General features: G+C 49.4%; 1 protein-coding gene across 3 annotated transcripts; it reads right to left on the bottom strand.

Annotated features, from left to right (window-relative positions):
- Window positions 1-43: 43 nt before the first annotated feature.
- On the bottom strand, window positions 44-27,722 carry plekhh1 (pleckstrin homology domain containing, family H (with MyTH4 domain) member 1). 3 transcript variants are annotated; one of them, XM_076023183.1, is made up of 30 exons: window positions 27,480-27,722; window positions 22,419-22,605; window positions 16,786-16,848; window positions 15,891-16,040; window positions 15,662-15,745; window positions 15,462-15,543; window positions 14,653-14,838; window positions 13,788-14,524; window positions 13,286-13,376; window positions 12,347-12,435; window positions 12,100-12,247; window positions 10,827-10,963; window positions 10,618-10,737; window positions 10,427-10,513; window positions 10,081-10,239; window positions 8,506-8,586; window positions 8,230-8,409; window positions 8,023-8,134; window positions 6,989-7,101; window positions 5,400-5,576; window positions 5,102-5,199; window positions 4,844-5,021; window positions 4,254-4,409; window positions 4,025-4,122; window positions 3,739-3,880; window positions 3,365-3,507; window positions 3,098-3,227; window positions 2,901-2,984; window positions 2,167-2,313; window positions 44-1,330 (listed from the first exon to the last, which is right to left on the bottom strand). In XM_076023183.1, the coding sequence occupies exons 2-30, from the start codon at window positions 22,563-22,565 to the stop codon at window positions 1,181-1,183; spliced, it is 4,269 nt and encodes a 1,422-aa protein (XP_075879298.1). In that variant the 5' UTR covers window positions 22,566-22,605; window positions 27,480-27,722; the 3' UTR covers window positions 44-1,180. The 3 variants fall into 3 exon arrangements, with proteins under 3 accessions (XP_075879298.1, XP_075879299.1, XP_075879297.1); XM_076023184.1 differs by having other exon boundaries at window positions 12,347-12,432; XM_076023182.1 differs by having other exon boundaries at window positions 12,347-12,456; window positions 13,298-13,376.

Raw genomic sequence — 27,722 nt, 5'->3', positions numbered from 1 at the left:
AATAATAATCTGCAAAAATAAACAATGAAACATGACCAGAAAGTCATTGTACCACTCATTTTATTATGACCCCCATCCACACTATAAAAAAAACAACAGAATCACACCATCCTTCGTTTGCAGCGTGCCACTCATACAGAAACAGTCAAAACAAACGTACACTTCTCTTTACTCACTCAGCCACAGTTTACCAGAACTACCCGGCTAGGTGTGGAAAACAACCAGCTTAAGAACACAAACCAAAGACAACATTGACAAGAAAAAAAAACAAAAAACATGTTGGAAATAAATAATACGCACATGCAGGAGCGAAACAGTGGTTAGATCCAAAAAACGAGTTTCAAGTCATCAAAAATATTCCTCTTCTCTCCTTCTCTGCTGATTATGGTCGAACCTGATAGTGAACACGCCACAAAGGTTGCTGCACTGCCTGAAATTCATAGATGCAATAACTCACAATTATTATCCTCAGTAACATCGGATTATTATTCATAAGTACCAAATTGTTCACATCAGTTGAAGTTCTTCTGCTTCAGATGTGTGAAGCTGAACCTTAACTCACCAATAATGACAAAACAAAAAACTTTACAGAAGGTGAACTATTATAAACCTTTTTATATAAGAAAAAAAAAATCCTTTGACTATTGAATAAAAAAACTGTTTTAAAAACCACAGTTGAGCTGAAATGTATTCTTATAGTTCATTACATACATTTGGGGTTAAATAATTCTTCATTTGAGCATCTAAAACCGTGGACATTTGCACTGTTCATTTTATTCTGACGCTACGTTGAACACACTGTTTTGTCTTGTTTCGCCTCAGTTGTGACCTCAGTCGTGGAGATCTCCAGACCTCCCTCTCGACCTCAAGGCCACATTTTACGCAGAAAACACACACAACAAACAATGCTCTTTCTTGAAGGCTTGTTTGGGTGAAAAATAAATGTGTGAGACCTTAACTAGTAGAGTACCATCAGGATGATAAGTCTTATCACTCAGTGGAATGAAAAAACACCTGAGTCTAAAAAGCTCTTAATGGTTTAAGACAAACAATCTTGAGTTTGTTTTCTGTTGTTTTTTCCTCATCTAAACCTCCTTTAAAAAAAATAATCAAACAGCCTAGTATCTGCTAAAGTGTAAAACTTAGACGAGCAGCCTCGCCCCATGTCTAACAGTCTTGTTCACAGTAGTGTGGGACCCTTGGTAGTGTAGTTCATGGCTGGGAAGTGTCTGCTGTCTCCGTCCCAGTGGCCCGGCTTGTGCGAGGCCGGTGGGACGCTGGGGTTCCAGTGGTTCATGTATCCAGCCATGAGTAGAGTTAGCTCCAGGATCTGGGAAGAGACAAAGGCACTCAGGTCAGACATGTAGGTATAATCACCTTCCAGTGGGTTACAGTGTGCTGGAAGTCCGCAGGGGCTCATGCTTGATGTGAAAACACTCCAAACCTGGAGTTGGAAGTTATTCTCGCTAGTTAGCTAGTTTCTAGTTTCAAACAAGGTAGTGACATTTACATTCAGATTCACAGAAAATAGAAGAAATGCAACATATGACATGCTTTTTTTTTTTTTTTTTTACAGAGCTACTTTTAAATCTAATAATCTGACAGCAGTTACAGCTTTGACAGCTAACAGGTTAGCATGCTGCACACCAGACCCTGCATTTCCCCTCCTTGATCACATACAAATAAACATTTTCTTGAACATCTGAAATCACATTCTGTGAGCTAAGATATCTAAAGATTTAAAAGAATTGACTGTTGGCAGTTTAGTCTTTAGATTCTTACACTAGAATGCTAATGTTTGCTTGTCCTTGTGCAGTGTTAAAAAAAAAACATTCAGTCTTCTACTTCTGGCTTGGTTTAGTACTTCAAATGAATGTTTTCAACCACAAAAATTATAATTTCCAGTTGTTAATGTTTTTAGGGCTCTATGACATCATTTCACCACTAGATGTCGCAATTCTAGCAGTACTGTGCAAACATACAATACAGTGGGACCATTGCAGTACAAGTGACATTGTTTTTCTTCTGAACCGTTTAGTTTTCCAATAAAATACAGTGTGGGATTCTGCCACAGCAGGCTACGCTACCGTTAGCATAAACATAATCGATCTGGAGTTTGGAGTTTGGAGCAGGAGATGGCGTTAAGGTTACAACAATTTATTTTACCTTCGGTTTAGCCATCGCAAAGATGAGCTTCTCCGCGCTTTTCTTCCCAACGCCGGGCTCCCTCTGCTGGCTGGTGACCACCATGAAGTCGTCGCGACAGCCTCCAAAAGTGATGACAGACTGGTAGGGGTGCGAGAGCAGCGTATTCTGTAAAGACAGGACAGCGTTGCACCGGTGAGACACATTCAGAAAGCTGAGAAAATGAAAAATACTTGTTTTTTTATTGGCATCAACATATATTTCCACAACTCGGTGGTGCAGTGGTAAGCGTAGTAAACCCACCCACAACTTTTGAGTGCAGGGGAAAGCAAGTACTGAAGATGCACAAACTTTCACTTTGTTTACCTTGCCAAAGCAACCAAGTACAAAGTGAATCAATGCTAGTTGATTTTAGACACTGTTTGAATGTTGGAGCTTCTGTCTGTCTGGGCCACATGCGTCAAATCAGAGGCTGGCACTTGGCTTTTCTTTTTTCCGGCGGACTTCTAGTGTTTTTCAGCAGCACATGAGAAACTAATGTAGTCACGGAGCATCGCGAGAGTCAGGAGAGAAATTGGACTTCCTGAAGCTACGGCTAAGGGGAATGGAAAAAGTACATTTTCACTCTATCGTGGCAGAAATCACATCAGCCCCTCCTCTTGTTTGATGTAACAACACGGGGCCAAAGGAGACGGCGCCGATGATGGCGTTTACAGTACACAGCCCCCCCCCCCCCCCCCCCCCACCAAACATACCATGGCGTAGTCCAGCACGCACAGTCCGTCTTCGTTGACGGCCAGCCAAACCTGGTTCTGCTCGACGGCGGAGGGCGGGACGGGCTGTGAACAGAACAAACAAAAAATGGCATCACGGTACAGCTGCCGGCTGCACTGGTGCCCAGCCAGTTTTTCATAGCCACCCCCAACCACAAGGTGGCGACCTTTAGTCCCACCTTGGCGCTGAAGAGCTTGGCCCCGAACAGCGGCCACTTGCGCGCCACCGTCAGGTAGATCCTCACACACTCCGGCGCGCTGCAGCCGCGCAGCAGCGACCACTTTGCAGCCAGATGCTCCGTAAGATCTCTGGGGAGGGGAAACCAGTCAGAGAGTTAATACACTCGTTGGTCCTGGTTGGCCCCTCATGCCTAAAACTAAATCGATTGATTATTATATATTATTGACTAAAGAGACGGGCAGTGTTTTTTGTTTTTGTTTTTCACCTGAGCTGCTCTGGGCTGCAGTCCTGCTTGTACCGTTTGGGATAGAATCGATCCAAAGCCTGGAGGAGGATCAGCTGAGCCTTAGGCTGAGAAGAGCCAGAGGGAGAGAAGGACGCTGGTTTCTCCAAGTCACTATGTTCAACCTGGGAGGGAAATTCAAAAAGAAAGACATAAAAGAAAGAGTGGTTATTTCTTTTCTTACGTGTGTTGTTTTCTTTGCATTTGCTTTGAAATGTGAACAATGATACCACAAAGTTGGCTGAAATAAACGAAAGAAAATATAAGAAAAAAAAGAAAGAAAGCCAAAGAAGAGTAAAGAGGAGGAAACAGTAAATGGTTGAAACAATCAGCAGTTTTCTTTCAATAGACCAGACCTGCGCCATGAGGGCAGCCACCTCCAGAGCCAGCTCCTTGTTCACTGGGAAGTGGCCTTGCTGGACCTCGTCGTTCACCTGGTAGGCCAGCAGGAGGCGCTCCCGCTCCGTTTCTCCTTTCACCTGAGACCTGAAACACAATCTGGCCAAGGACAAACGCACACGGCGAGGAAAAGAAGTGAGTCCAGGACACAAAATCAGCATGTTTGACTGCGCAATATTCCGGTTGTGATAAAAGCTCAAGGTTTTGTGAGTGTGTGTGTTTCAGCCAATAAAGTCCTCCTACCTGTTCTTGTACGTCAGCCGTACAATCCGCGTCCCCTCGTTCTTCCCAGGATGCAGCTCTTTCAGGCTCTGCTCCCACCTCGAAATAACGTCACAGATCTGACAGACAAAAGATTCCAGAGGGTTTGTCCTCAGCAGGATACATGCCGGAACTTTCTTATAAAAATGTTTCCCCCCCACTCCCACAGACAGTTTTCTGCCATTAGATGGTAGCTGAGCGGCGCTGAGACCTTGGCAGAGGACTGCAGGCAGTGCTCCAGGTCCTTCCCGTACGGGTCATCGGTGAAGAGCGTGAAGCCGGACAGCTGAGGCTTCCTGACGCCGATCCTCTGGTTGAGAGTGTGGAGGAACTCCTCCACCGTGGTAGAACCGTCGAAACCCACCACCTGCGTGAGAGGAACGCCAGAGAACATCTCATCATCCACCTGGCTCTGAGGAGGAAGCAGAATCTGACGTTTCAGCTGCTTGACTGAACGTGAAGCGTGTGTCTGCAGACCTGAGGACTCAGACCTGCAGTTCTAGATCCCTGGTCTTTGTTTTTTTGTTTTTTTTACGACAGTGCCACCTCCCTGACCCCTAACTGTAATCAAATTGTAATTTGTAAAGAAGCTTTAATATAACTTGTTTGACAAAAGGTGGTACTTGAGTGAGACGCTGACGTAGCTGCACTTTTACAGGCGTCCAGCAGGTGGCACTGTCGTGAAAAAACAGGAGAAACAAGAGGTTCTCCGGGTCTGCAGACACCTACCATTGGACTGGCACCCCAAAGTGTGCCACCTTGTGGTTCCGCCTGTGTTGCGCGCTCCGGAGTCTTTTGTACCTGGTAGGTGCCGTTCATGAAGTGCACCGGGATGCTGAAGGGCAGCGAGTGGTGGTAGGGGTTCCTCAGCAGGATGGAGACGATCTCCATGCGCGAGGGTTTGGCCCGGCGCTCTCCGCTCTGCAGCGTCCGCTCCACCGAGCGCTGGCAGTAGACTGCGTACTTCCCCACCTCGCTCCTGGGTCCACAGCGAGAGCGCATTCAGACACCTGGTATATGGCGTGTGTGTTTTTTAAGCCAGGTTTCAGAGCCACTCACCTCGGGTCGGCGTGCCGTTGCAGGTACTGTCTCAGGTACCACAGGAGATGTTGCTGAGGGAGGAACAGAGCCACGCACAGAGACAGCAGCTGCCAGCACTGCAGGAGGAGGAAGAGACAAGACTTCAGGAACTCTCATCTCTTTTTCTTGGGAAACAAAGTTTCAATTTACTCTTCTCTGCCTTTATATTTGAATCATTCAAGTGGATGTAGGAGTCGTACAGTCATATTTAAAGCTAAGATATTCAAAATCCATATTCAGAATTCCCAGATTGGCTGCATTCAGCCTGGAGGCCGACCTGTATCAGGGAGTAGTTGTGCGGCGTCCGGCCATTGGTCTGCTTGATCAGCTGACAGTACATTTCATTCTGGAGCTCGGGGTGCGTCAGGCACACCTGCAGTGCATTCTGGGCCAGCGAGGTGTGGTAGTCGATCGACGGCGACTCCACCAGCACATTGATGAAGAGCTGGCAAGACTGGGAGGAGGAGGAGGAGGAGGAGAAAGGGTGAAGGTGAGTTGAGCATCAATACCAACAGGTGGCACTACATGCAAGTACAACCAGTACAATACAATACAATATGAAAAAAGTAGACTTTACCCACACCTACTATCTTGCACTATTTACTAAAAATCTCAAAATCTCCATGAAAACAGCATATTTAGCCCTCTGTTTACAGCCTCCTGCAAGACTCTTATCTTCCTCCTGAAGCTGATGTTTTGTTGGACCTGTTCTCAGAGGACAGAGTCAACACCTGGATGGTGGTCAGGTCACTAACCTTTGGAGATGGACTAGGACCCTTTGTGACATCACAAGAGGCCAAAAGGCCTCAAACTGAATGTTTAAGCACAAACAAAAGATGGAGAGTTTATAATCCAGACGCAGATAACTAGTGGAAAAATGGTGCCAAACAATTAATGGCACAAAAGTAGGTCAGAGGAAACCCAAAGTGTTTGTGCCATTATTTTGCTCTTGTCTGCTGAGACGGCAGATTTATTTTTCTTTTGTTTAAAGGGAACCAATTAAAACACTTTTCATCAATTTTGTCAGATTCATTAATACTTCAAAGGCCTGAAGTTGAGCTTGGAAAGCATGTCACTTCCATTCACTCTGTCTCTTTGTGCGTCAGAGTGAGCACTTGTGTGCCTGTGTGTGTGTGTGTGTGTGTGTGTGTGTGTGTGTGTGTGTGTGTGTGTGTGTGTGTGCGTGCGTGCGCGTGCGTGCGTGCGCGCGCGTGCGTGAGCATGTGCACACGCTTGGGACTGTTGTTTAAGGCTGACTGGTCAAAGAGGTGCCGATCCATTCAACTTGCCATCCTCCAGTGTGCTAGTATGTAGTGTGTGTGCGTGTGTGTGTGTGTGTGTGTGTGTGTGTGTGTGTGTGTGTGTGTGTGTGTGTGTGTGTGTGTAAGGGCCGGGCTCATGTCCGGGGGCCGGGAAGGGGGCTTCTGGGTGGCACAGTGACAAGCTGAGGGTCACATTATTAAGGAGGAGGAGAGGAAAAGAATGTGCCATCTTCACACGAGGTCTCGGCCCGGCTCTGATCCTGCGCCCCCCCGCCGCCTCCTACCACCGCTCCTCCCCGGTCCGCTGCTCTGACCTCCCATGTCTCCTCTTTTTATGATAAAGGGGGTCTCTCCACGCTGCCTGTAAGCGGCGGGGACAGTTAGCCCTCAATCAGAGCCCAGAATGGGGCCATTATCTATCTTCCACAGTCCTTAATGAGCCGGAGGCCCTCCTTCCTCACGACTTTGATCTGGTTTCAAAGGCGGGAAGACGGAGAAGATGAGGACGCATCAGGGTCAGGAGGGGATAATGGATAATGGGGAGGGGGGCGGCTGGGCCAACTGGAGTGGGATGGATAATACCTTGAATGGTGAGAGGACGCACCTTGAAGAGCTTGAGAGCTTCAGTCTGCAGGGCCTCCGAGGGCAGAGTGGTGAGAGGAGAGCGCAGGCCCTCCTTACTGAAGCTCAGGGCCTCGCTGCTCCACAAGGCGCACTCTGGAAACACACACACACACACACACACACACACACACACACACACACACACACACACACACACACACACACACACACACACACACACACATTAAAAAAAAACATGCAGACAAGCAGGCAAACACACAGATGGAGTTTCAAATGAGTCAACAGCTGACACGTACTCACACACACGCACAACACACACGCACACGCAGGCTCGTAAACACAGTCTGCGGCGCGGATTAAAGCTGTCAGACGGCGCAGATCAAAATAACACGCAGCAAACTACTGTGGGAATTCAACACCACAGACCTTCAGCCACAAACACGTCATATATACGCGTTCAGAGCTTTTGGCGGGTTTTTTTTTTGCTGACTCGCTAAAATATCTCAAGTCTGAAATCTCATTCAACCGCCTTGCAAAACGCCAAGCTGAAGCTGGTAGTAGTGTGGAACTAATTGAGCAGCACTTTGCAGTTGGATAAGTATGAAGCATCTCCCGCTTTATGAGTTGGCTGGTTATTCCACAGGATGGATGAGTGTGAACAGTGAGACAGAATACGGGCACAAAAAAAAAACGTAGAACTACGTAAAAGTAGTTAGAAATCCATCCATTTTAAATCACGACTTAATTATGAAATTTTTTTTCCAGTTATCAATTCATAATAATTGTTAACTTCGTAAACACACACACAGCACCCAATATTGTTATGGCCATGTGATATTTCAGTGTTTATTTTGTAATTAATCTGCAAACATTTCTACAGGTCTGTTTTTCTGACAATATTGGGTGCTGTGTGTGCTTGAACAAGGAAAAAAAATGAAATTAATTGATTTTCGCAAAATGGCTGCAATATGACATAGAGTGAAACATTTAAGGGGGGTCTGAATACTTTCCAAAACCACTGTACACCTAAAAGTGAGGGCTGAGATTCCTCACCTGGGTCTCCCTCTGCGTCCAGGAGTTGTCCAATCAGCTGCTCGTACTCTGTGCCCACCTTGAAGGTTCCGCTGCTGCCAGCCGCCACCGCCAGGTGATACAACCACGTGTCCTGCAGAGGTTAGAAGACACCTTTACAACCCAAACAGGTGCTAACAGGCTAACCGACAAGCCAAACTTGGCACGAAAGGTGCACAAGACCGGCACCTTCTCCTGCTTGGTGCCAATCAGCAGGTAGGTGGGGCTCTGCTCCCTGGGCTGCACCACCAAGGTGCAGTGGGACGACAGGAAGCCCCGACTTCCTGTCTCGTAGTCCTCGTCCGAGTCGCAGGAGCGGTCCACTTCCTGCACCAGGGCCTCGCGCATCTGCAGCTGCCCCAGAGGCAACTGGGACCCAGAGACAAGCAGATGAGTAAGTGGAAAATCCAAATAAAAACAGCAACAAGAAAAGCAGCTAATGGCGGCAAGCCAGGGCGTGATCACCTTGTCCTCCTGATTGCGGTAGTAACTCAAGACCTTCCCAACCAGAGAGCACCAGACCAGCTTAGAGTGCCCATGTTTCACCTGAGAGAAGAATAAAAAAACAAAAAAAAACGTCATCTGCTTTACAAACACAGCGTTGATGCTCAGAGTGCACATGTTGTGGTCCTTGCTGAAGAAACCAAAGACCACTTCATTCTCCCGCCTCAAAGAATCCTAAAAAAAAGGTTGCCGCTGGTTGCTCTGCGAACTCCTCGGCATCTGAGCGGCAGATGTTATCGAGGGAGCGAGTGGGCGCGCGAATCACCTCGGGGAACAACAGTCGGAACCGTCCGCTGACTCCCACCGGGTGCAAATGCTCCGGAGAGACGAGGTCGGCGCTGCCGTGCGCACCGTCCAACTGCAGTGTCACCCTCGGCTCTCAGGAGCGACGCTGTTTAAAACTTTTGAAGCAACTTGGGAGAGATCTGGCACCAGTGGTTGGTTCAGTGAAGCCACAGAAGAGTGAAATACATTCTAGACCTGAAGGAAGCAAATATGTTTTTTCACTGCTTCTGAGTACGAGGAACTAGGTGCAGATATTAGCACGAGATCCTTGAAGAGACCTGGACGGTAATTTCTTGTGTCTCTTTTCAGCACAACCCCTTTCAATGACTCTTTTATTTTGGGGTAAATTAGAAAGAATCTTGCTGATGTTTCTACTGAAGGGCATCTCTGTAATATTCATAACCCGATAACCAAGGAAAAGGTCCAGGGCACAAGGAGGACTCCTGTTTGCGTAATGTTATTATCAACGATGTACATTTGACTTGAGAAATGTTTTGCATGTAATCTGGTTCTGCGTGCGTGTCCGCCTCCGCGGGGGGATTTTCTACCACTGACGACGTTGTTTCCTTGAGAGCGATTCAGACTCCTTTTGTTTCTTATCTGAAATCTAATCTGCAGCAGAGCGGCTGAACTCCGACTTTCCAGGCCTGTTTCCTGATTAACCAGGAATGCAGCGGCAGCAGCAGCAGCAGCAGATAATTACACCCTCTGCAACTGACTCCTTTTTAGAAAAAAAAAAAAAAAAACCTGCACAGAAAAAGGTTTTGTGGCCGGCGGAAGCGTGAACAGGGAGCCAGCTGTGGGTCACCGGGGTCGGGAGTGAGACGAGGCCACAGCCAGCAAATGAAAGAGACGTCCCAGGTTAGGTTTAGAGGAGGCGGAGGAGGAAGAGGAGGGGTCGGAGAGAGGGTGGGAGGGTGGGGGAAGGGGCGTGGCCTCGGCTGGAGGGTGTCAGTCGTCCATCAGAGAGCTGTCACATGTCGCTTTAGGTTAAGGAGCAGCTGCGTCCCCGCCGCCTGCTTCACGTCGGACCTCCGAGGGACAGACAAGACACTCACGTCTGGAAGAGGAGAATCTAAATTCTGGGAGCTAGGCTATGAAATTGGAATTTGGAAGTAGTAACATTAAAACATTTTCTTATACACTTAATGGCATTTTTGTTTTTTGTTTTTTAGGCAACATGAATTTACACTCCCAAGTTGCAGGCGGAGCCATCAAAAACAACAACAACCCAAAAACAAAGATTGTCACCTTTGTCAGCCAACCTGTGACGGTGGGCTTGGCGCTGGTTTCCATGGGAACCGGGCTGCTGGCCTGGACTTTGAGGATGTTCTGCAGAACTCTGATCCACTCCTCCAGGATGTTGGGCGAATCGGCCGTCAGGCAGAAGGTCTTCTTCTCCGTGATCAACTGATTTGACCAGGAAAGGAAACAAAAGAGAAAAGGTTGAGTCACGGAAGGCGAGACGGAATCAGAGGAGAACAGATGGAAGTATCAATTCCAGCATCAGATTCTGGAGGGCCGGGAAACGTTCCAACGCCAACACCCGTTTCCCCTGAGAAGGTTTTTTTTAATTAAAATTTTTATTTTATTTTACCTGGAACGTCTGCGCTCCTTCTCCTCGGACGATCCGGCAGGAGGAGTTGAGCTCAATCTGACCCTGAGGTTTCCTGATCACGTCACTCTGAATGAAAATGCACACACACACACACACAAGCGTTTGAAATATTCCTGTCGTGTTTTTCCGGCACAGGCAGCGAACCCTTAGAAGGAAGCAGGCGGACTCACGGGGGATTTATAGTAGATGATCTCTCCGTTCCTCAGGATGAACCAGCGCCGCTTCCAGGCTTTGACCTGGCTGCCCATCTTCAGCAGGTACCCAGACTTCTCCAGCATCTCCAGCGACTCCTGCAAAGACACACGCACGAGCACGTCACGTCACGCTTTGGTGGAAACACACAGGAGGAATGTGCTGGCTGGGTCGGGATTTGGCTCACAGGCCCGGTGCTCTCGCAGGAGTAGGAGGAGGTCCGCTGGACTTTGTGCTCCGGTTCGGAGTAGTCGCTGTCCAGGGAGTAGGCGTCGGGAGGGATGGCGTAGTCGCTCTCTGAGCTGATGGACGACATGGACACACCTGGCAGGGTCGAGGAGAGGGAGCGGAATAAAGGGGAGATTTTTAGCGGACTGGATCGCTGAGATTGTAAAATCTCCATAATTAGCTGGGGAAAAAAACAAGATGCTGGTTAAAAATGACAGAAGACAAAGAAAAGTAAGAAGGAGCAAGGACTAGAATCTATGTAAGTCACGTTTGCAGCTAGAAATTTAGCACAGCGGCAGTTTCACTGGAACCTCTGTACTCACCTTTTCCCCCACATTAAAAAGCCAAAGAGAAAAATGTTTCAGTTGTTCAAACAAGGCTCACACATCTGTCCAATAGGAAGCACTGAGGTTTGGTCACTTAGCTGAAAGTGCAGCTGGTCTGCTTGGTCTGCTTCGAACGTGACAGACTGATCTAATCCATAGGTGTCAAACTCTGGGCCCGTGGGCCAAATTTGACCCGCGGTGTAATTATATTTGGCCCGCGAGGTATTGCCAAACCCAGTACTATAGCTAGCCCACCGGTATTACACAGCACATGCACCACTAATATTACAAATCCCAGAATGCTTTGCTGGAGTTTTGCCGCATCAATCAATCAATCAATCATGTCTATGGAGGATGCTATTATGACTTAATCGGTTTACTGTTGTAATTTTATTTTTAAATTTATTATTAGCCCGTGGAAAAGGCTACCGTTAAAATTTGAATGAGAAGGCTGCAAAAAAAAAAAAAAAATCAGGCATACGATTTGTATTTAAATTTTTTTTTATTTTTTTTTTAATAAATTTGAAATTCGATTTTGCATTATTTATTGTACAGTATTAAAGTTTGCTTGGACCATATTCAGATTGAAGCAAAAATGTGTCTGGGTCCATATAAAAAGGTTCACTGTTCTACCTGGAGGATTTGAAAAAAATTTAAAAAAAATATCAATGTTGGGCCGCGACTTTGTCCAAGTTTAGAATTTTGGCCCCACTGTGTATTGAGTTTGACACTCTTGATCTAATCGATCCTTTCTGATTTCTATTGACTTTTTTTCAGGTAAAAAATAATTTAAATTCAGCAGATTTGCAAAAGATCACTAGAAAAAAACTGAAACAAACTAAAACCAAGTAGGCAACAGGCTGATGAAGTCTGCTTTTCTCTCCCACCCTGGTGTGCAGGTCTCACCTCTCTTGACGGCCCGCGGGCTCCCCGGGACGCTGCCCTTCCTGTCGGGACTGAGGATGGAGGTGCGCAGGCTGGCCAGGGAGCTGCTGTCGTCCTCGGAGCCGGAGTCATCGTCGGGCAGCGGGACGCTGCTGATCTGAGTGGCTTTCTGCAGCAAAACACGCGGCGGGTCAATGGCCAGGCAAAGCGGGAAAAGTTGGAGGAGGAGGAAAGCGAGCGGAAGCCGAGGCCTCACTCACTAACTCACCCCCTTCAGTGTGGTGTAGACCGGCACGTTGACGTTCTTGTAGATCAGCTGGCTGAATGGAGCTGCTGCCGCCGCTGCGGCTGCGGCTGCTGCTGCTGCTGGATACTGACCTGAAGTGGACACGCAAAACAGAATTGACCAGTTAGTGTGAAACGGTCCTACTTGTAGGAGGACTTTTATCGTGCTGATTCAAACCAGGGACATCAAGAAAGAGACAAAGTGTTTGTTTTTTTTAATCAGCATCATGTTGAAAAGCAAGAAAAAGCAAACAAAGGCTGACAAATGTTTGCTGCGACATGCAACAATAAAATAAATCAGAGAAGGCAAAGCTTCATTATAGCACACACACAAAGAAAAGTGTGCAACACCTCATGATTTAAAAAACGTTTTCACTGCCTCATGTTCACAGCTGTCAAGTAAAAATTAATGGCTGCAATGAGGTAAAAAAATAAAAAAATAAAATAAAAAAATACAGTTGCGATAGAATAAAACAAAAGCTGCTTGATGAACACTAATGGGACATGATTGTATGATTGTATGAATGAAGCACCTTGCTGGTAACAGGTACCTAATAAAGTGGCCAGTAAGTACACTTCTGATAAGGTCCTGACAGATGCAGCTTTGTGCACAAATATGACCAGACGGTCATAATCCACAGGCGCAGCTCGGCAGTCAGCTGCTAGTCAGGATGTGGAGCAGCCTGACTGACTGACTGACTGACGGACTGACTGACTGACGTCAGGCAGCGGTAATTACACCCCAAGTCTCTTCTTTCATCACAGCTGATTAAAAAGCAGCTCCTCCATCAGCGCCTCCAGGACCTCTGCGGCTCGTCTCCAGAAACAAAAGGAGGGGAGGCGGAGACGCAAGGAGGCTCCCGCACACCTGCGCAGGTGTGCGGGAGCCTCCCAAGGAAGTGACATCAAAGGCAGCAGTGACCTCCTGACTCACCTCGACTGGGGCCTCTGGCTCCCGGCCCCGCCTCCGAGACCCTCATGCCAGACTTGGCCACGGCGTAGATGCGACTCTCCTGGAGAGGCGAACAGAAAGAGACGGTGAGACTTCATTATGAAGTTGGAAACAAACCTATGTATGTTTAAAAAAAAGATATAAATAGGCTTGTTGCTGCTGCAAAGTTCAAGTCCAAATTCTTTTACTTTGGCGGCTTGCTTCCCTCTGCGGGAGGAGTGTGTGGCGGGACTAGGAACCATCCCTTTGTGATGTCACAAAGGGTAGCGTCAACACTGCCTGCCAGGTGTTGGCTCTGCCCTCCAAAAAAAACGTAAGAGGGCCAATAAGGCAGCAGGCTGCAAACAGAGGGCTAAATAAGCGGTTATGTTTGTTTTTTTGCAGATCTGGACAGTTTCTAGTTTGTTGAATAAAAACATATGAGACAGGAATCATTGTCCACTCTCTCTCTCCCTCCCTCCCTCTGTCTCACCCAGGAAGGGAAGCGGTGCAGGGGAGGTGTCGGCGGCTTCAGAACCTCCGGGTCCAGGCGATCCAGTTCCTCCGCCAGTCCCACGAAGGAGACCCCGTCCTGGGCCGACTCCCCCGGGCCGGGCCCCTCCCCCGCCTCGCCGTCCATGCTGTCCGACAGCGCCTCGTCGATGTCCGTCTCCTCTATGAGCTGCGAGAAGGGCGAGGCGGCCGCACCCTTCAGGGTGGAGGAGGCGGAGGTGGGCGAGGCCATGTCGATGTCCACGCTGAGCAGGTGGAGCCGCTCCAGGCTGGGCTGCGGCTGGCTGTAGTGCTTCTTCACCAGCTGGATGCTGTCCCTGGGCACCAGCGGGGTTCGCACCTTGGGCAGCGTCATGCTGGCGCCCGACTGCTGCGCCGCCGCCGCCACCGGCTGCTTGGGGAAGGGGTTGTTGGTGGAAGGGGAGCGCGACAGCATTGCACCGGCTGTCGGCTGTGGGGAGCCCGGCCCCTGGGCCATCTCGTAGGCGGAGGACGAGGACGAGGAGGACGAGGACGAGTGGAGGCACTGGGAGCGGAACTTGCTGTTGAGCTCGTCGGCGGAGGAGCCATCCCGCTCGCGGCCTCCTGGAGGAGCCTCTGGGTGCTCGGGGCTGCTGGGAGCGTCCTGACACCAGGCCTGGACCGGCAGTCTGTCGTGGGCCGCCAGGTCTGCGAGGCCCATCCCCCTGCTGCAGAGCTCCCCGGCTCTTTTCACGTCTGGAACGACAAATCAGACGTGAGGAAATGAACAAAGTTGAAGAATCCAGAGGAGGTTGTGCGTTTAGGTGAGGAAGCTGTTTTGTTCCTCCACAACTGAGGTGGAAAAAAAAAACAGGCTGCCACACCGGTCGGCGAGGTCTTGATAGTAGCGGCGGCTCCGCGCAGGCCAGCCTGTCTCCAGCCGTCGTCCTGGGTGGCGGGCGGTGTGCCGGGGCAGCTGGGAGGAAACAGGGGGCTGCTGGGAACCAGGTGGGTGTCCATCACTGGGGAGGTGGCAGGAGAGCAGCAGGACGCAGGTTTCTCCAGGAGAGCTGCAGAAGAGAGGGGGCAGGGAGGTAGCGTAGCATCGTTAGTGTGCTAAAAGTGGCAAGTCCATCACACCAGCTACATAAATGTCCTGAACACAGAGCCTGTTGCTGTCCACAGAGCCCTGGTTTCTACATTTATAGAAATGTGAGAAGGCTACAGCAACAGTGAACGGTGGTGTGATATTTTAGAAATTCTTTAAAAAAAAAAAACATTGAATGCAACAGCTGTGTTATTAAAAATAGTTTCAGGTTTATTGCAAGTTTTCACTATAAAATAAAATTTTGCTTAATTTGAAATAAAATATTCTAGCTAACGTTACGGTACAGCTAGCTTTATATGTCAAATGTAATTACCTCAATTGACAGTTATGAGAATTTATTTTTGAAGGGGGTTTTATGGGCATATTGGTTATTGTGTTGACAACCATTGCCTCACCGCTCCATCAGCTCAATACAATGATGTATTTAAAGGTCACTGGAGGGCAGGAGGGGCGTTGGGATGTAAAATAGACACTGAAAAAAACTCTCTTGCTCAGCCCCCCGTCTGCTGCTGCACTTTGATTTTTTTTTTGTTTTGTTTTTTTACGACGTCGTTGCCTGGCGAGACAAGTCGCAGCAGCGTTCACCTTGCAGTTTGTCCTGCAGCAACATTATCTGCTCCGTCTGCTGCAGGTTGGCAGCTTTCAGCTGCTGGTTCTCCTGCTCCATCTGCACAAAACAGCAAAAAAGGTCCAGGTCAACACCGAGAGGGCGGTGTGTGTGTGTGTGTGTGTGTGTGTGTGTGTGTGTGTCAGCAGCAATGATCCATGGCCGGCTGTGAACTCACCTCCTTCAGCTTGACGGTCACCCAGTCTTTAATCTTGGCCGACTTCTCCTCGATGATCTTGGCCTCCTGGGCTCTGACTGAGATCTGCGGTCGGACACGGACGGGGGTGAGGGGGTTCATCCGACGTTTCAAAACTTGAAAACCTTTTTTTTTTTTTCTTTCTTTCTCGTGAACATAAATGGACACATCGACTCTTTTTATCTGATTTCTCCAGTCACTTCGGCGGCACCTGTTTTTCCAGCTGCGTCTCTAATCTCTTGATCGCCGCGTCTTTCTCGCGGACCTGACAGCTCAGGTCCCGACACTTTCGCTGCGCCGTGCTCTCCGACTCGTTGCTCTGTATGTTTGCAGACTTCAGCTTTTCTTCCATGACGTGGATCTGAGAGGGGCAATTGCATATAAGAGAGAGAGAGAGAGAGAGAGAGAGAAAAGAGAAGGAGTTGAGAGTGGAGGCACGGCACCAACAGAGAGAGAGAGAGAGAGAGAGAGCGAGAGAGAGAGAGAGAGAGAGAGAGAGAGGGAGAGAGAGAGAGAGAGAAAAAGACAGTTTGAGTTTTCATGGCTGGTTTATTTAGAACGGGCTCGACACACCGAGCCGGGGAGAAAACACCGGCCAGACTTTTGCCAACTCTGACAAGACAAATCTTTGCTGAGCCCTCAGGTATTTTGTCTGTTTAGAAAGAAAAGGCCGCGCTGAAATGGCACTCCAGAGAGTCGATTGGAGCGCAGAGCAACTGCAGCAGATTTGAGATTAACGACGCCAGGAGAGATTAAGGAAAATGTCAAGGCCCGAGTCGGCTGCCACTTTTCCACCAGACAAGACCTGTCTCTCTCTCTTTTCTTTCTTTTTTTTTTTAAAAGCTGAAAGCTAGAGCCCCTTTTGGATGTCATTGGTGCAATGATTTTCTGATTATCCTGATTTAAAAGCTCTCTAAATAACTACTCAACTTTATACTTTACGTTAAAATAACCTCATTTGCTTTAATGAAAAAAAGTGTCCAAGCATGGGATGATTAAAACTTGTAAACCTGCCACATCCACTTGTTTTTTGTTTCTTTGACATTTCCCTGAAACTGAAAAATCTTGAATGCATTAAAATATCATCACAGCTGCGCCTCTCCAACCTGTTTCTCTGCGTTCTCAGCTCGCTGGTCGGCCTCCATCACCCGCTGCTCCAGCTCCTGCATCTGCAAGAGAGAACAAACACACACACACACACACACACACACACACACACACACACACACACACACACACAATAAAGGGACCTGAATGGATCTGAAAACAGGTCAAACAAACTCTCAGCAACGGCACTTCAGGACAGAGCAGAACAGAAAAGATCCTTAATCCCGGAGTGACCACACATGGAAACCTCGCACACTAGATCCCATTTGACAGGTACACACACACACTCACACACACGCTTAATCCCCTCACAATCACTGTTGCCACACGGACAACATTCAAAGCAACTTTCCGAACGGCAGGAAAACTCTCAACAGGTCAAATTGACCGTAAACGCCGACCGACGAGGCTGCAGGTCGACGTCCAGCGACACACGGCAACTGTTTCCTGTTAACAAGCTGCTGCACTTCAGGCAGAGAGGGGAACTTTTTCACACCGCAACCCTCGGGGTTAAACGGCGGCGTGCTAGCTAGAGCGCCAGAAGGCCGTGTGTGTGTGTGTGTGTGTGTGTGTGTGTGTGTGTGTGTGTGTGCTCACGTCACCTCTTTGTGCAGGCACGCATACTGAAGCTCTCAAAGCCAGGATGGGGGAAAAAAAATGTCCGTCCTGCAAGTATGCACACACTCTCTGGGCGATCCACACACACACATACACACACACACACACACACACACACATAGACCGGGCTTCAACACGGGACTGGCTATTATTCCGAGCTCAGTGACCCACGTGAAAGGAGAACAAACACACTAATGGATTCACTCTGCTTGAGAAATGCCTTTGAATTCCTCCCATCATCCCCGTTTCCCTTCCCTCTTTTGTGTCTTTTCTCCGGCTCCTCGTCACCTCGGCAGAGGCCCCCGGAGGAGGATCACGGGAGCTTTGAGCTTTTTGGTCAGAGCCGAGACAAGTCTCGAGCCGAGAGGAAAGGCAAGAGCGGGCTGAGCCCAGTGGAGCTGGACGCCTCCTCGGTTCTGGGTCACAAGTCTGGGTCGTGGAGAGCGAGCCAGGCAGCAGGCAGGGCTCACTGGAGCAAACGTCTGCTGTGAAATGAGCGGAGGTGCGAGCCAATGAGGTGAAACCAAAGGAGTCCAGAGATCCAAAGCCCTTTGGTTATCAGAGGGAGCCTTTAAAGTCCGTCAAGATCCAGGAGCGCTGAAAGGTGAAAACTAGCTAAAAGTTTCTGAAGAGGAAGTGGTGCTGGCAAACACATTTAAGTGCTACAGCTTTAAATGCTCCATATAATACAGATTTTAACTCAACAAGTCTCCAGAAAACAGCCTGTTTAACCCTCTGTTTACAGCCTCCAACTGAAAAAGGTGGGTATCAGCTTCCTGATAAAGGTGATGCTTTATTGGAACTTCCATGTTAGACAGAGGGGACAAAAGTTATAGCTAGCTAGCCAGCTAGATAGATAGTGAATCCCTTAATGACATCACAAAGGGCTGCATGTTTCGGCATACACTTTCTAAAGACGTGGGAAAGTCTACGGTAAAGGAAGCACTTTTCCCATTTCTGTCGGGGTCAACTGAACAGCGAGAGACACAAACGCGGCTGGTACCGTGGGTTTTGACCTCTAATGAACTCGACAGGTCGAATTTGTAGAAAAATCCGTCTGGTCCCATTGAAAACCCCCGACACGGGCGGACAAGACGGACAAAACTGCCGCCACGAGCCGAGCAGTCGGACTATTTTCAGCAGACTGTTGTTATTTATAACCTGCAGCCCACTGTGGAATGTTGACGGCGACCCCATCATTTGAAGGCAGCTTTCCCAAGTTATTACATCACTTCTGGCTCACCGATGACCCCCCCACCCCATCCTAAAAACAAAAAATAACAAAAAAAAACCTGAAGACCTGATCAGTATCAAACCCAAAAGGCCATCAGATACGGAAGCAGGCTGCGCTAAACAGACTCTGAGTTCGTTTGTCCGTTTGTCCGTCTGTCTGTCTGTCCGTCTCCGCTACAGGTGGGGGTTACGACCGTCGGGGCGTGACGCAGCTATGTCAGACATGCAGCATCTGTCGGGACGACACTCGTTCAGCTGCCTAGGAAGAAGAGGAGAAAGAGGAGGTGGGGGGGGGGGGGGAGGAGGAACCGGGCGAGAAGGGAGTCGAGTTTCGTTGGAACAAAAGCTTTTGTGGCTTTTTAGATTTGGAGGACTTCACGTCTGGTCTGTCGATTTCAAGTTTCTTTTTTTTTTTTTTAATCTGTGCCCCGCCCACCTCCAGCCAACAGCCACTTCCTCTCCGCCGAATCTCACCCGATTTATTTCCATCATTCTTGAATGTGTTTGACAAAGCCCCAAATGTATGCGCTTTCCTTTTCTTGATTTATTGACACGATTTTCAAAATATTGCAAATTCATTGAGATGTGATTGAGGTTTGCAGGTCGGAGGGGTTTCTCAATGGAAGCTGGAAGCATACTGGGGGGACGGAGAGAGGGGGTGGGGGGTCAGGGGGGACGTGAGATTCCACTCCTCCTGTGCAGGGCTGCGGATTCCAGGGACGACAGATAATACCCCCCCCCTCCCCACCCCGAAGTGGAGATAAGAGCGGCAGACACCTGATGATCTGTTTCATCGGACACACATCCATCACAGTTCAACATCTGTTTACTGTTGCTGTCACAGAGAAAGAGATAGAGAGAGAGAGTGAGAGTGAGAGAGAGAGAGAGGGCGAGAGATCTCGATCTCGACCTGCAGGATCTGACTGTTCCTGTTTCGACAGCGGCTGCCTGGCTCTTGGTCCTCGTCTATCGGCTCAACGCTGTTGTGGAGATTTTTTTTTTTTTTGTCCTGATACCTTGAGTCACTGACTGATCAAATATACAGAGAGGCTTTTAACCTGCCTCTCCATGTTAATAATTAACATCTGTGCAGTAATGACTTGGGCTGAATCATTAAAAGGAAAACCTGGGCAGGGAGGACGGGGGAGATAAGCTGGAGAGGAATAAGAAGAGGACAACAGGTGTCTTAATCATCCGGAGGTTTATTAAAAAAAAGGTTGTGTCCCAGAGAGCAGGATGGACGTTTATCCCGGCCAACGGCCGGATCAAAACAGGCGTTGATGAGCAAGGTATCAGGATTCCATCCCGAGAGACGATCGGAGGAACTTCCAGGCCAGACTGAAGCTTCCTGGTCAAACTTCAAATCAAAAAAACTGTTTGCCACCGTCCACCTCCACTCAAACTGCACCCAGCCGCACTGGACACACTGACAGATTTCTCCGTCTAATTTCTGGACTCACACTCGCACCTTCAGACAGTGGCCAGTTGGCCCGGCTGTGGCGTCTTTGGACAGGAAGCCGGAATGGCTGCGGGGGGAATCGAACCCAGAACCTCGCTGACGCGAGGCGGAGAGGAAACACGCACGCTCGAAAAGGTCGATGTTGAAACGTGTGACGACTGTGCTCTGCTTTCACTCAGAGCCTCCTACAGGGCTACAGCAGCGCGGCGCTAGAAGATAAACTTACACTCTCTGACTGCCGATGAGTTTGGTTTACGTTTTCTGTGATTTCTAATTGGCCGCTCGCACCTCCCTGATCCAGAGTGGAACCCTCCAAACGCCATGTCACAGGCAACCGCATCGACTTCTCTGCGAGCTTCCCTCCCCCTCTTCCTCTCCTCCCCCCGACCCCATGTTTTTTTTCCATACCAAAGTGGGTCAATGTGTAAAACACTCCTAACTTGGCCAGAGAGGAGAGATGAAAAGCGTGAAGCAGACTTTCCAAAGAGCAATAACATGATGGAATGGTAGTCGCCCCGCAGACCCCCACCACCCTACCCACCCCCCCCCACCTCCCGCCTCTCCCCCTCCTCCCATCCCAGAGTAGCTCAGAAAAACACAGTCAGCAGCTCCAACCCCCCCAACCCCCCCACCACCACCACCCGCCCCTTCACGAGTCGGCGTGCCGACGTGTTTGTTTACATGGGGAGTTTATGGGGGGTGTGAAAGTAAAGGCTACTACGAGACAGCGGTTAAAATACACGTGTGGTGGTGAGAGCACAGGGCCTTCTACCGCTTTCAATTGACCACTAATTCATTCACTGTCGCTCGCAAATGCTTCGTTTCGTTCATCAAACGTCGGTGACTGCTGATGAGGTTAGCACGGACGCCGATCAGCGCTAACTTTCAAGGATCTTCCTTCCTTCCTTCCTTCCTTCCTTCCTTCCTACCCTTCCTTCCTACCCTTCCTTCCTCAACGGACACAGAGGCCGGCAGCCAGCAAACCACTGCAGCTGTGGCAGTTTCACCAGAACTGGAACTTTTTTTTTATTTACTTATTTACATATATATATACACATACATATAGACACTTATATATGTATATCCGAGAACTTCTACCAAGTTAGGAAGAAAGTTCCTCGCCCTCTTCAGATGATCTGAAGACGCTGCAGCTGCGAGAGCTGGAGGTCTGACCGGAGGGACAGCAGAGACACGTTTGGACAGTAAACATCCGACCCAACTGAGGAGACACACCAGGAGGAAACACTCTGTGTCCCGCCGCCCTCTTTGATCAGCAGTGATTTCACAGGCATTTTCATCTGTGGCGGAAAAAAAAAAAAAAAAAAAGGGGAAAATAACCTGTTGGCAGCTCGGGGATGACGCGGCATGAGTCGACGGCGTGTTTACCAAACAAGCGGGGTCCGTCTCCACGTCGTCACCGGCACCTGCGCTCCTCCTCGCTGATTCACACGCTCCTAATTGTCTCCGCATGCAGCAGAGGGCCGCCAGAAACCATGAAGAAGAGGAGGTGGAGGAGGAGGAGAGCACGAGGACGAGGGATCTGCTCAGCGTTTAGTCAGCGAGCGCCTGACTCGCTCTGGGGATGGAAGTGACAGCGTGACGCGTCTCAAACGGCCGCAGGTTCACTCGGTTTACGACGCTCGGTTTCACTGGCGCGCTTGCAGGAAAGTCCCACCCGGTTCACGCTGGCTACGTGAAAAGAGCTGGATTTAATTCTGCTGTTGGTTCCTTAAGCTCAACACTCTGAGAGTCTAAACAGGCGGCAAATCCTGGAACATGTCTTCACCAGCTTGAAAATTTTCACTCACCCAACCTTTATCCTAGTTTAGCAATGAGCGGGCATCACTTCCTGTTGCATTCAAAATAAGATAACTGTCTTTCAGTGATTCTCGGGGGTTAACAGAGCGCAGTGGAAAATCCTGACACACTTTCAAGAAGAACAAAAAAACACCCTCTGTGTTAGCATTTAGCAGTTCTACTGCAGCAGCTGAACAATGTGTCATGACCAAGTAGAAAAGAAATGAGCAAGAAACAGAAAGGTGTCAGTAGGCGTTTGATGCAGACGAACGAAAACTCTTGTCAGCTAAGCTAGCACACGACGGCTTCCTCCGCTAAGCTAAACTAAGCTAAGCTAAGCTAGGGCGACACTGCATCAACTGCAACTGGAAACAAACAGGCTTCTGCTCCACGACTAGCTCTTTTCAATAAAGTTCCAATAAAGTTTTCTTGCACACAGAGTTTTGAGGGAGAGGCCTCCGCCGACTGCGGAGATCCTCGGAGAAACTTCCCGCCCTCCCGTCCTCCCTCGCTCTCTCTCCTTACCTTCTCTGCCAGCAGCTCTCGGATCTTTCCCGCCTGCAGCCGGAAGCGAAGCAGCTGCATCTCCAGAGCGACGCATCGCTCCTGCCAATCCACGCCGGCCACTCTGACGGCTCCCGGCCCACCGCCGCCCTCCAGGACGTCGGCCATGGTCCCCGACACGGAGCTCCGCCTCTGGACTCAGACTGCACTGGGGAGAATGAAAACAACATTTAAAAACAACAAAAAACACAAAAATAAAAACACACACGGTCGATTCTGCACTTCCCCACAGATGGTTTGTCTGGTTCGAGTTTCCTGTCAAGAGGCGTTTGACTCACTCCTGCAGAAAACAATATCTGGCCCCGGCTTATTAGTCACATTTATTTTCTAATTGAATCACTTGCCGCTCGAGTCCCGGCAGGATACAGAGTCAACCGCAGCTTCTGTTTTCAGTTACGGCAGCCGAGTGATTTAGCCTTCTAAAAACGCTCGGAGCTGACCACACTTCCCATGATTCAGCGGTGCCGGGCGCACACTGCATCTTTGCTTTCGGCGTCCCGCCCCGGTGACACAGAAAACCACAGGGGCGCGTAGGGACGCACAGGTAGGCAGGGCTGCCGCACGTGGCCGCACACATCTCACAAAACTTCAGCGATAAGGAAGGCAACAAAGGAGGTCAGAGCCGGGATTCTTTTTTGTTATTTTGCCAAATTACCTACTAACCCGATCCCTCCAACACACACACACACACACACACACACACACACACACACACACACACACAGAGTCAGAAATCCCTTCTTAATTACGAGGCAGCGCTGAAACAGGATCCTGTGCGGCACAATGGCGTCTTTTCTCTCTGCAGCCACGGCCCCGTCAGCGCTGCAGCAGTGGGAGTCGTCAGCCTCACTTCAGGCAAAGAAAGGAGGAAAGAATGTGTGAGGATGAATGGACCGAGCTCTGAATGTGGGGAAAGTGGGACGGACGGCAGAGTTTGCATCTTTTTTTGACCACTGCAGGGAAACCCTCGACAGGAAGTACATCGGCTTGGCAATGTGAGCACAAAGTTCACAAAAAAAAAAGCATTTCAGAATTTGAAATGCGATTGGACAAATCGTTTGTCTATAAGTGGATCAGTTTGATGTGTTACTTACTATTGGTGCCACCTGAGCAGCGATATTAGCTAATTGCTAGCTACATTAGCGGGCTGTGTAATGAGAGCCCTGAAGACAGAATAAGGCTTTGTGGTTGCTACCGGACGTTTTGCCAGAGACAATTCGGAGGGAAGCGAAAAAAAAATGTTCTGCACTGAGCTTTTAGATCCTCTTTAAATATAAAAACAGCACCAAGTTTAAAAACAGCAAACCTAATCCTTTTAGCAGCAGCAGCAGCGATTGTTTTCAACTCACAGTAACTTTTTCTTCTTGGTTTTCTTTCTTGAGTGTTTTTTGTAAAGAGAGGAAGCTTAAAACAAAAATCCTTCCTCCTTTTACTACAACTCTAAGCTAGCTCTTGACTCGCGGGGGTGGAAGCTGAGTGTTTGAACCAAAAAAAAAAAAAAAAAAAAAAAGCTTTCTAATTTAGGCTGTCAAGATGGATGACCCACCCAGCATTCCCAGAGAGTTGAAAACCTGCAGCCACCCAGCCGGCGTGTCGGGTTAGTTAAGAAGTTAAGACGCATTTGGGGCGGCCGAACGTCGTCAGCAGGAACTCGCAGACCTTTTAAAGCGGCGCGGCCGCGTTTCCCTGCAATTAGCATGCTCATAAGTACAGGCCTCGCCGACAAATTACAGAAGTGGGAGTAGATGCAAAGGAGTTTTGGCTAAAGCGACCGACCACCGCATCCAGAGCCGACGGCCGAGGTTCTGCTTACTCCCCCCCGCGCACCCTACACACATACACCCACACACACACAAACACACAAACACACAATCGCTCTTCTGCGACAAGTTGTCAGAAACGGGAAACTAACTCGAAGGATCTGCCACTTGGGTGCCAAAGAGGCGGTAAAAATGCCTTCAGCACGGCCGTGCTAACTCTGCACCCTCCCCCCCATTGCCCACCCAACCCCCAAACCCCACCCCCACCAAGCCGGAACAATTGCTTTTAGCACTCCCTACTTGTCGGAGGCAGAGTGGCTATTACAGGCAATGCCAAGCGGAGCCTGGAACCCCGAGTGAGTAATCAGCGAGTGCCGTGCCAAACACTTTATGACGAGCGGGGAGGCAATCAGAGGTTAGCGAGGGGAGAGCGCTGCCTCTGCGCCCGTACATCATCCTGTCAGGACAAGGGCTCATTTTCGCCACGTGTGCGTGTGTGCGTGCGTGCGTGTGTGCGTGCGGGAGTTAACGCAGCTTTTGGCAGGATTTTAAAAAGTTAATTTCAACCGCCTTTTATTCTTTTTTCCTTTTGGTCACAGGAGCTAAACAGCTTCCTTGGCAGAGGGCAGTTTACTGTATGTTGGATGAGTCAGTGTCCTTTCTGTCACTCCCGAACCTATTTATTATGAGCATGTTGGAAGCTCTCAGGTGGGAGGAAAGAAGAAGACAGAGGGACAAAAAAAAAAAAAAAAAAAGCCAAGACAACAATTTTGCAGCTTCTTTCATGAATCCATGTATGGCAGCGAGGAAGCCGCACAGACACCTTCAGGCAGGACACGGAGAGGCCTCGGCGGGCCGGACCTCTCCCGCTGCACGGTCCTAGAAAGCGTGTGTGTGTGTGTGTGTGTGTGTGTGTGCGCAAGTCTCAAACATCCAGGCTGAACCTCCTCAATCACCACGTCCTCAAGCACACACACACACACACACACACACACACACACACACACACACACACACACACACACACACACACACACACACACACACACACACACCTTCTCCCTGGCCAGTCGTAATTCCTCAGGTCTCACTTTGCCAGAGACAGATGGAGATGCACACAGGAATAGATTAGAAACAGACACATGTGCAAACTCTCTCTCTCTCTCTCTCACACACACACACACACACACACACACACACACACACACACACACACACACACGGCACACACACACGGCACACACACGGCACACGTACGCACACTGCTGAGCGTGCAGCTGCGGTGATGTCAGTGATTAGGTGGTTGGGTGATATCATCCCCGCCAGACGTTTTTCAAATCCCCGCTGTTGTTGTCTCTGCAGAGGTCCAACTTGCTGCACGCCCCCCCAACACACACACACACACACTCACACAAAACACACCAGAACCATCCCTGCTCAGTATGAGGACAGGCTCCCATCGGGCGGTGCTGGAGTGTGTGTGAAACTGGGTCAGATCTCCGTCGTGTTTACAACCACGCAGACGCATCACGTGCGTTGGAAGTCGAGTGTCGGCCGCGTTAAACGCCGACTTATCATCTCCTCTGCGGACCGCCCCCGCCCCCTCCCACTCCCTCAGTGTTTGACAAGGGGACCTCTGTCCTCCCCCCCCTCAACAGCCGACTCCGGTCCTTACCCCCTCCCCCATCATCTGGCCAGGAAGGCGCCTCCGCTTTTTTTGTTTAAATGAGTGCCTCTCAGCGTCGGTGCCATTTACAGCAACAGCTGGAAGATAGTTCCTGTAAATAGAGGAGGAGGTGGTGCGTGTGTGTGTCTGGCAGGAGGGGGGGGGCATCTTAACCTCCAACCTACTCCTGTTAAAATACATAAATTCAAGTCTGGGGCGAAAAAGAGAAGCTGTGAAATCACAGCGTCTGGCCGTCGTTGGGCCGTCTGCCCGACTTCAACTGTGGGGAGAATCAGTGGAGTGAGACGCAGTGATGCAGCAGCGTTTATCCAATCCCTCCTTCCCTCCCTCCGACCCTCCCTCCCTCCTTTCTTCCCTCCACTCCTGCAGCACCTTTCCCACCCTCGAACTCTTCTCCCCTGCTGCTGCGTCCTCCTCCCACCTTTAACCGCCGCGCATGTCTGCAGCTCAGGTTAATTACAGGCCTCGGCTAAAAGAAAGAAAAAAAGAAAGAAAGAAAAGACAGAAACTGACCACCGCTTATTATCCGCCGCCGCTGTAAATACAGGCCTTGACATTCTTCTGAACTGAGGTGTAAACACAGACGAGACCAAAACGTCTTGCAGCTTTTGCGCGGTCACCGGAAAAAAGCCTCAGAAATCACTTCTGGAACCCTGCAGAAGTGACACATGTCTGTCCTTTACCTCCTTCAAGCGTGGGCTAGCGTGCACGCGCACTTCCAGAAATCAGCCGGAATTAGTGACGTCACAAGGGGCACACATATCTCAATCCTCAGGCAAGCACACTGACCCAGGTGTCCGTTGCCGTCCTGCGGCAACTTTGTTTTCATCGCCTTTGAAAGTGTGCATGGTCCAACAAAACCTTTAGCCTTAGCGGGACGCCTGAGCGGAGCGCTGTAAACAGAGGGCTAAACGGGGGCTGCTTCCTGGATGACGCTGCCTCGGAGAAGTCCAACACATACATTACAAATAAATATCTGAAAAACTGGTGCATGCTGAGCTTGTAGACGGACAAGCAATTAGTTGGAAGCAAATCCCTCAGCATTTTCTCGCAGGGGGCTGTAAACAAAGGGCTAAACATGCTGTTTAGTTGAGACCTGAAGAGTTTATCATCATCATCATCATCATCATCATCATGGCAGCTTAGCTGTAGTGTGGGATGAGAAACTGATGTAAATTTGTCATATCAAGGATCATATGGGACCTTTAAGTTTTAAAATCAGTCTCTCCCCATAAGTGTGTGTGTGTGTGTGTGTGTGTGTGTGCGCGCGCGCGCGCCACCAGCAGCAATAAACAATCATTCAGAAACGACCTCGTTGCGGTCTCTTCTGAACTTTTTTACAAGTCGCAGCGAGGATCAACTTTTAACTTCGAACAACAAAAAAACAAGACAACAATAACAACAACAACAACAACAACAACAGCAGCAGCAGTAGCGACGACAATAACAGCGTGGACAGGTGTGCCGGGAGGCGACCGGGCGACCTTTAAAAGTGTCAGTCAGCGGAAAACAAAGACGGACGTCCCCCGGCAGCTGTCACCCCGGACACGGCGCTCTGCCGGCCAGGCTCCTTACCTTGAGACTGCCGCCGCCTCCCGGGGACTCCTCTGTCGGCTCCGTCCGCTCACCGTCTCCGCTGGTCCGCGGCACTTCGGTTCATAACCTCCCTGCCTCCCCGCCGCTCCGTCCACTTCCTGCCCCGTGTCACTCCTCCATTCATCTCCCCCGCCTCAGTTCCTCGGTGCAAACTTCATGTCTCTCGCCTCCAAACTCTCTCCGACACACACACACACAAACACACACACACACACAACACAC

The sequence above is a fragment of the Nelusetta ayraudi genome, unplaced genomic scaffold (assembly GCF_046127955.1).
Source record: "Nelusetta ayraudi isolate G7.1 ecotype Tasmania unplaced genomic scaffold, CSIRO-AGI_Nayr_v1 ptg000015l, whole genome shotgun sequence".
Classification (NCBI taxonomy): Eukaryota; Metazoa; Chordata; class Actinopteri; order Tetraodontiformes; family Monacanthidae; genus Nelusetta; species Nelusetta ayraudi.
Note: the sequence above shows the minus strand (reverse complement) of the source record. Positions and strands in the feature narration are given on the sequence as shown.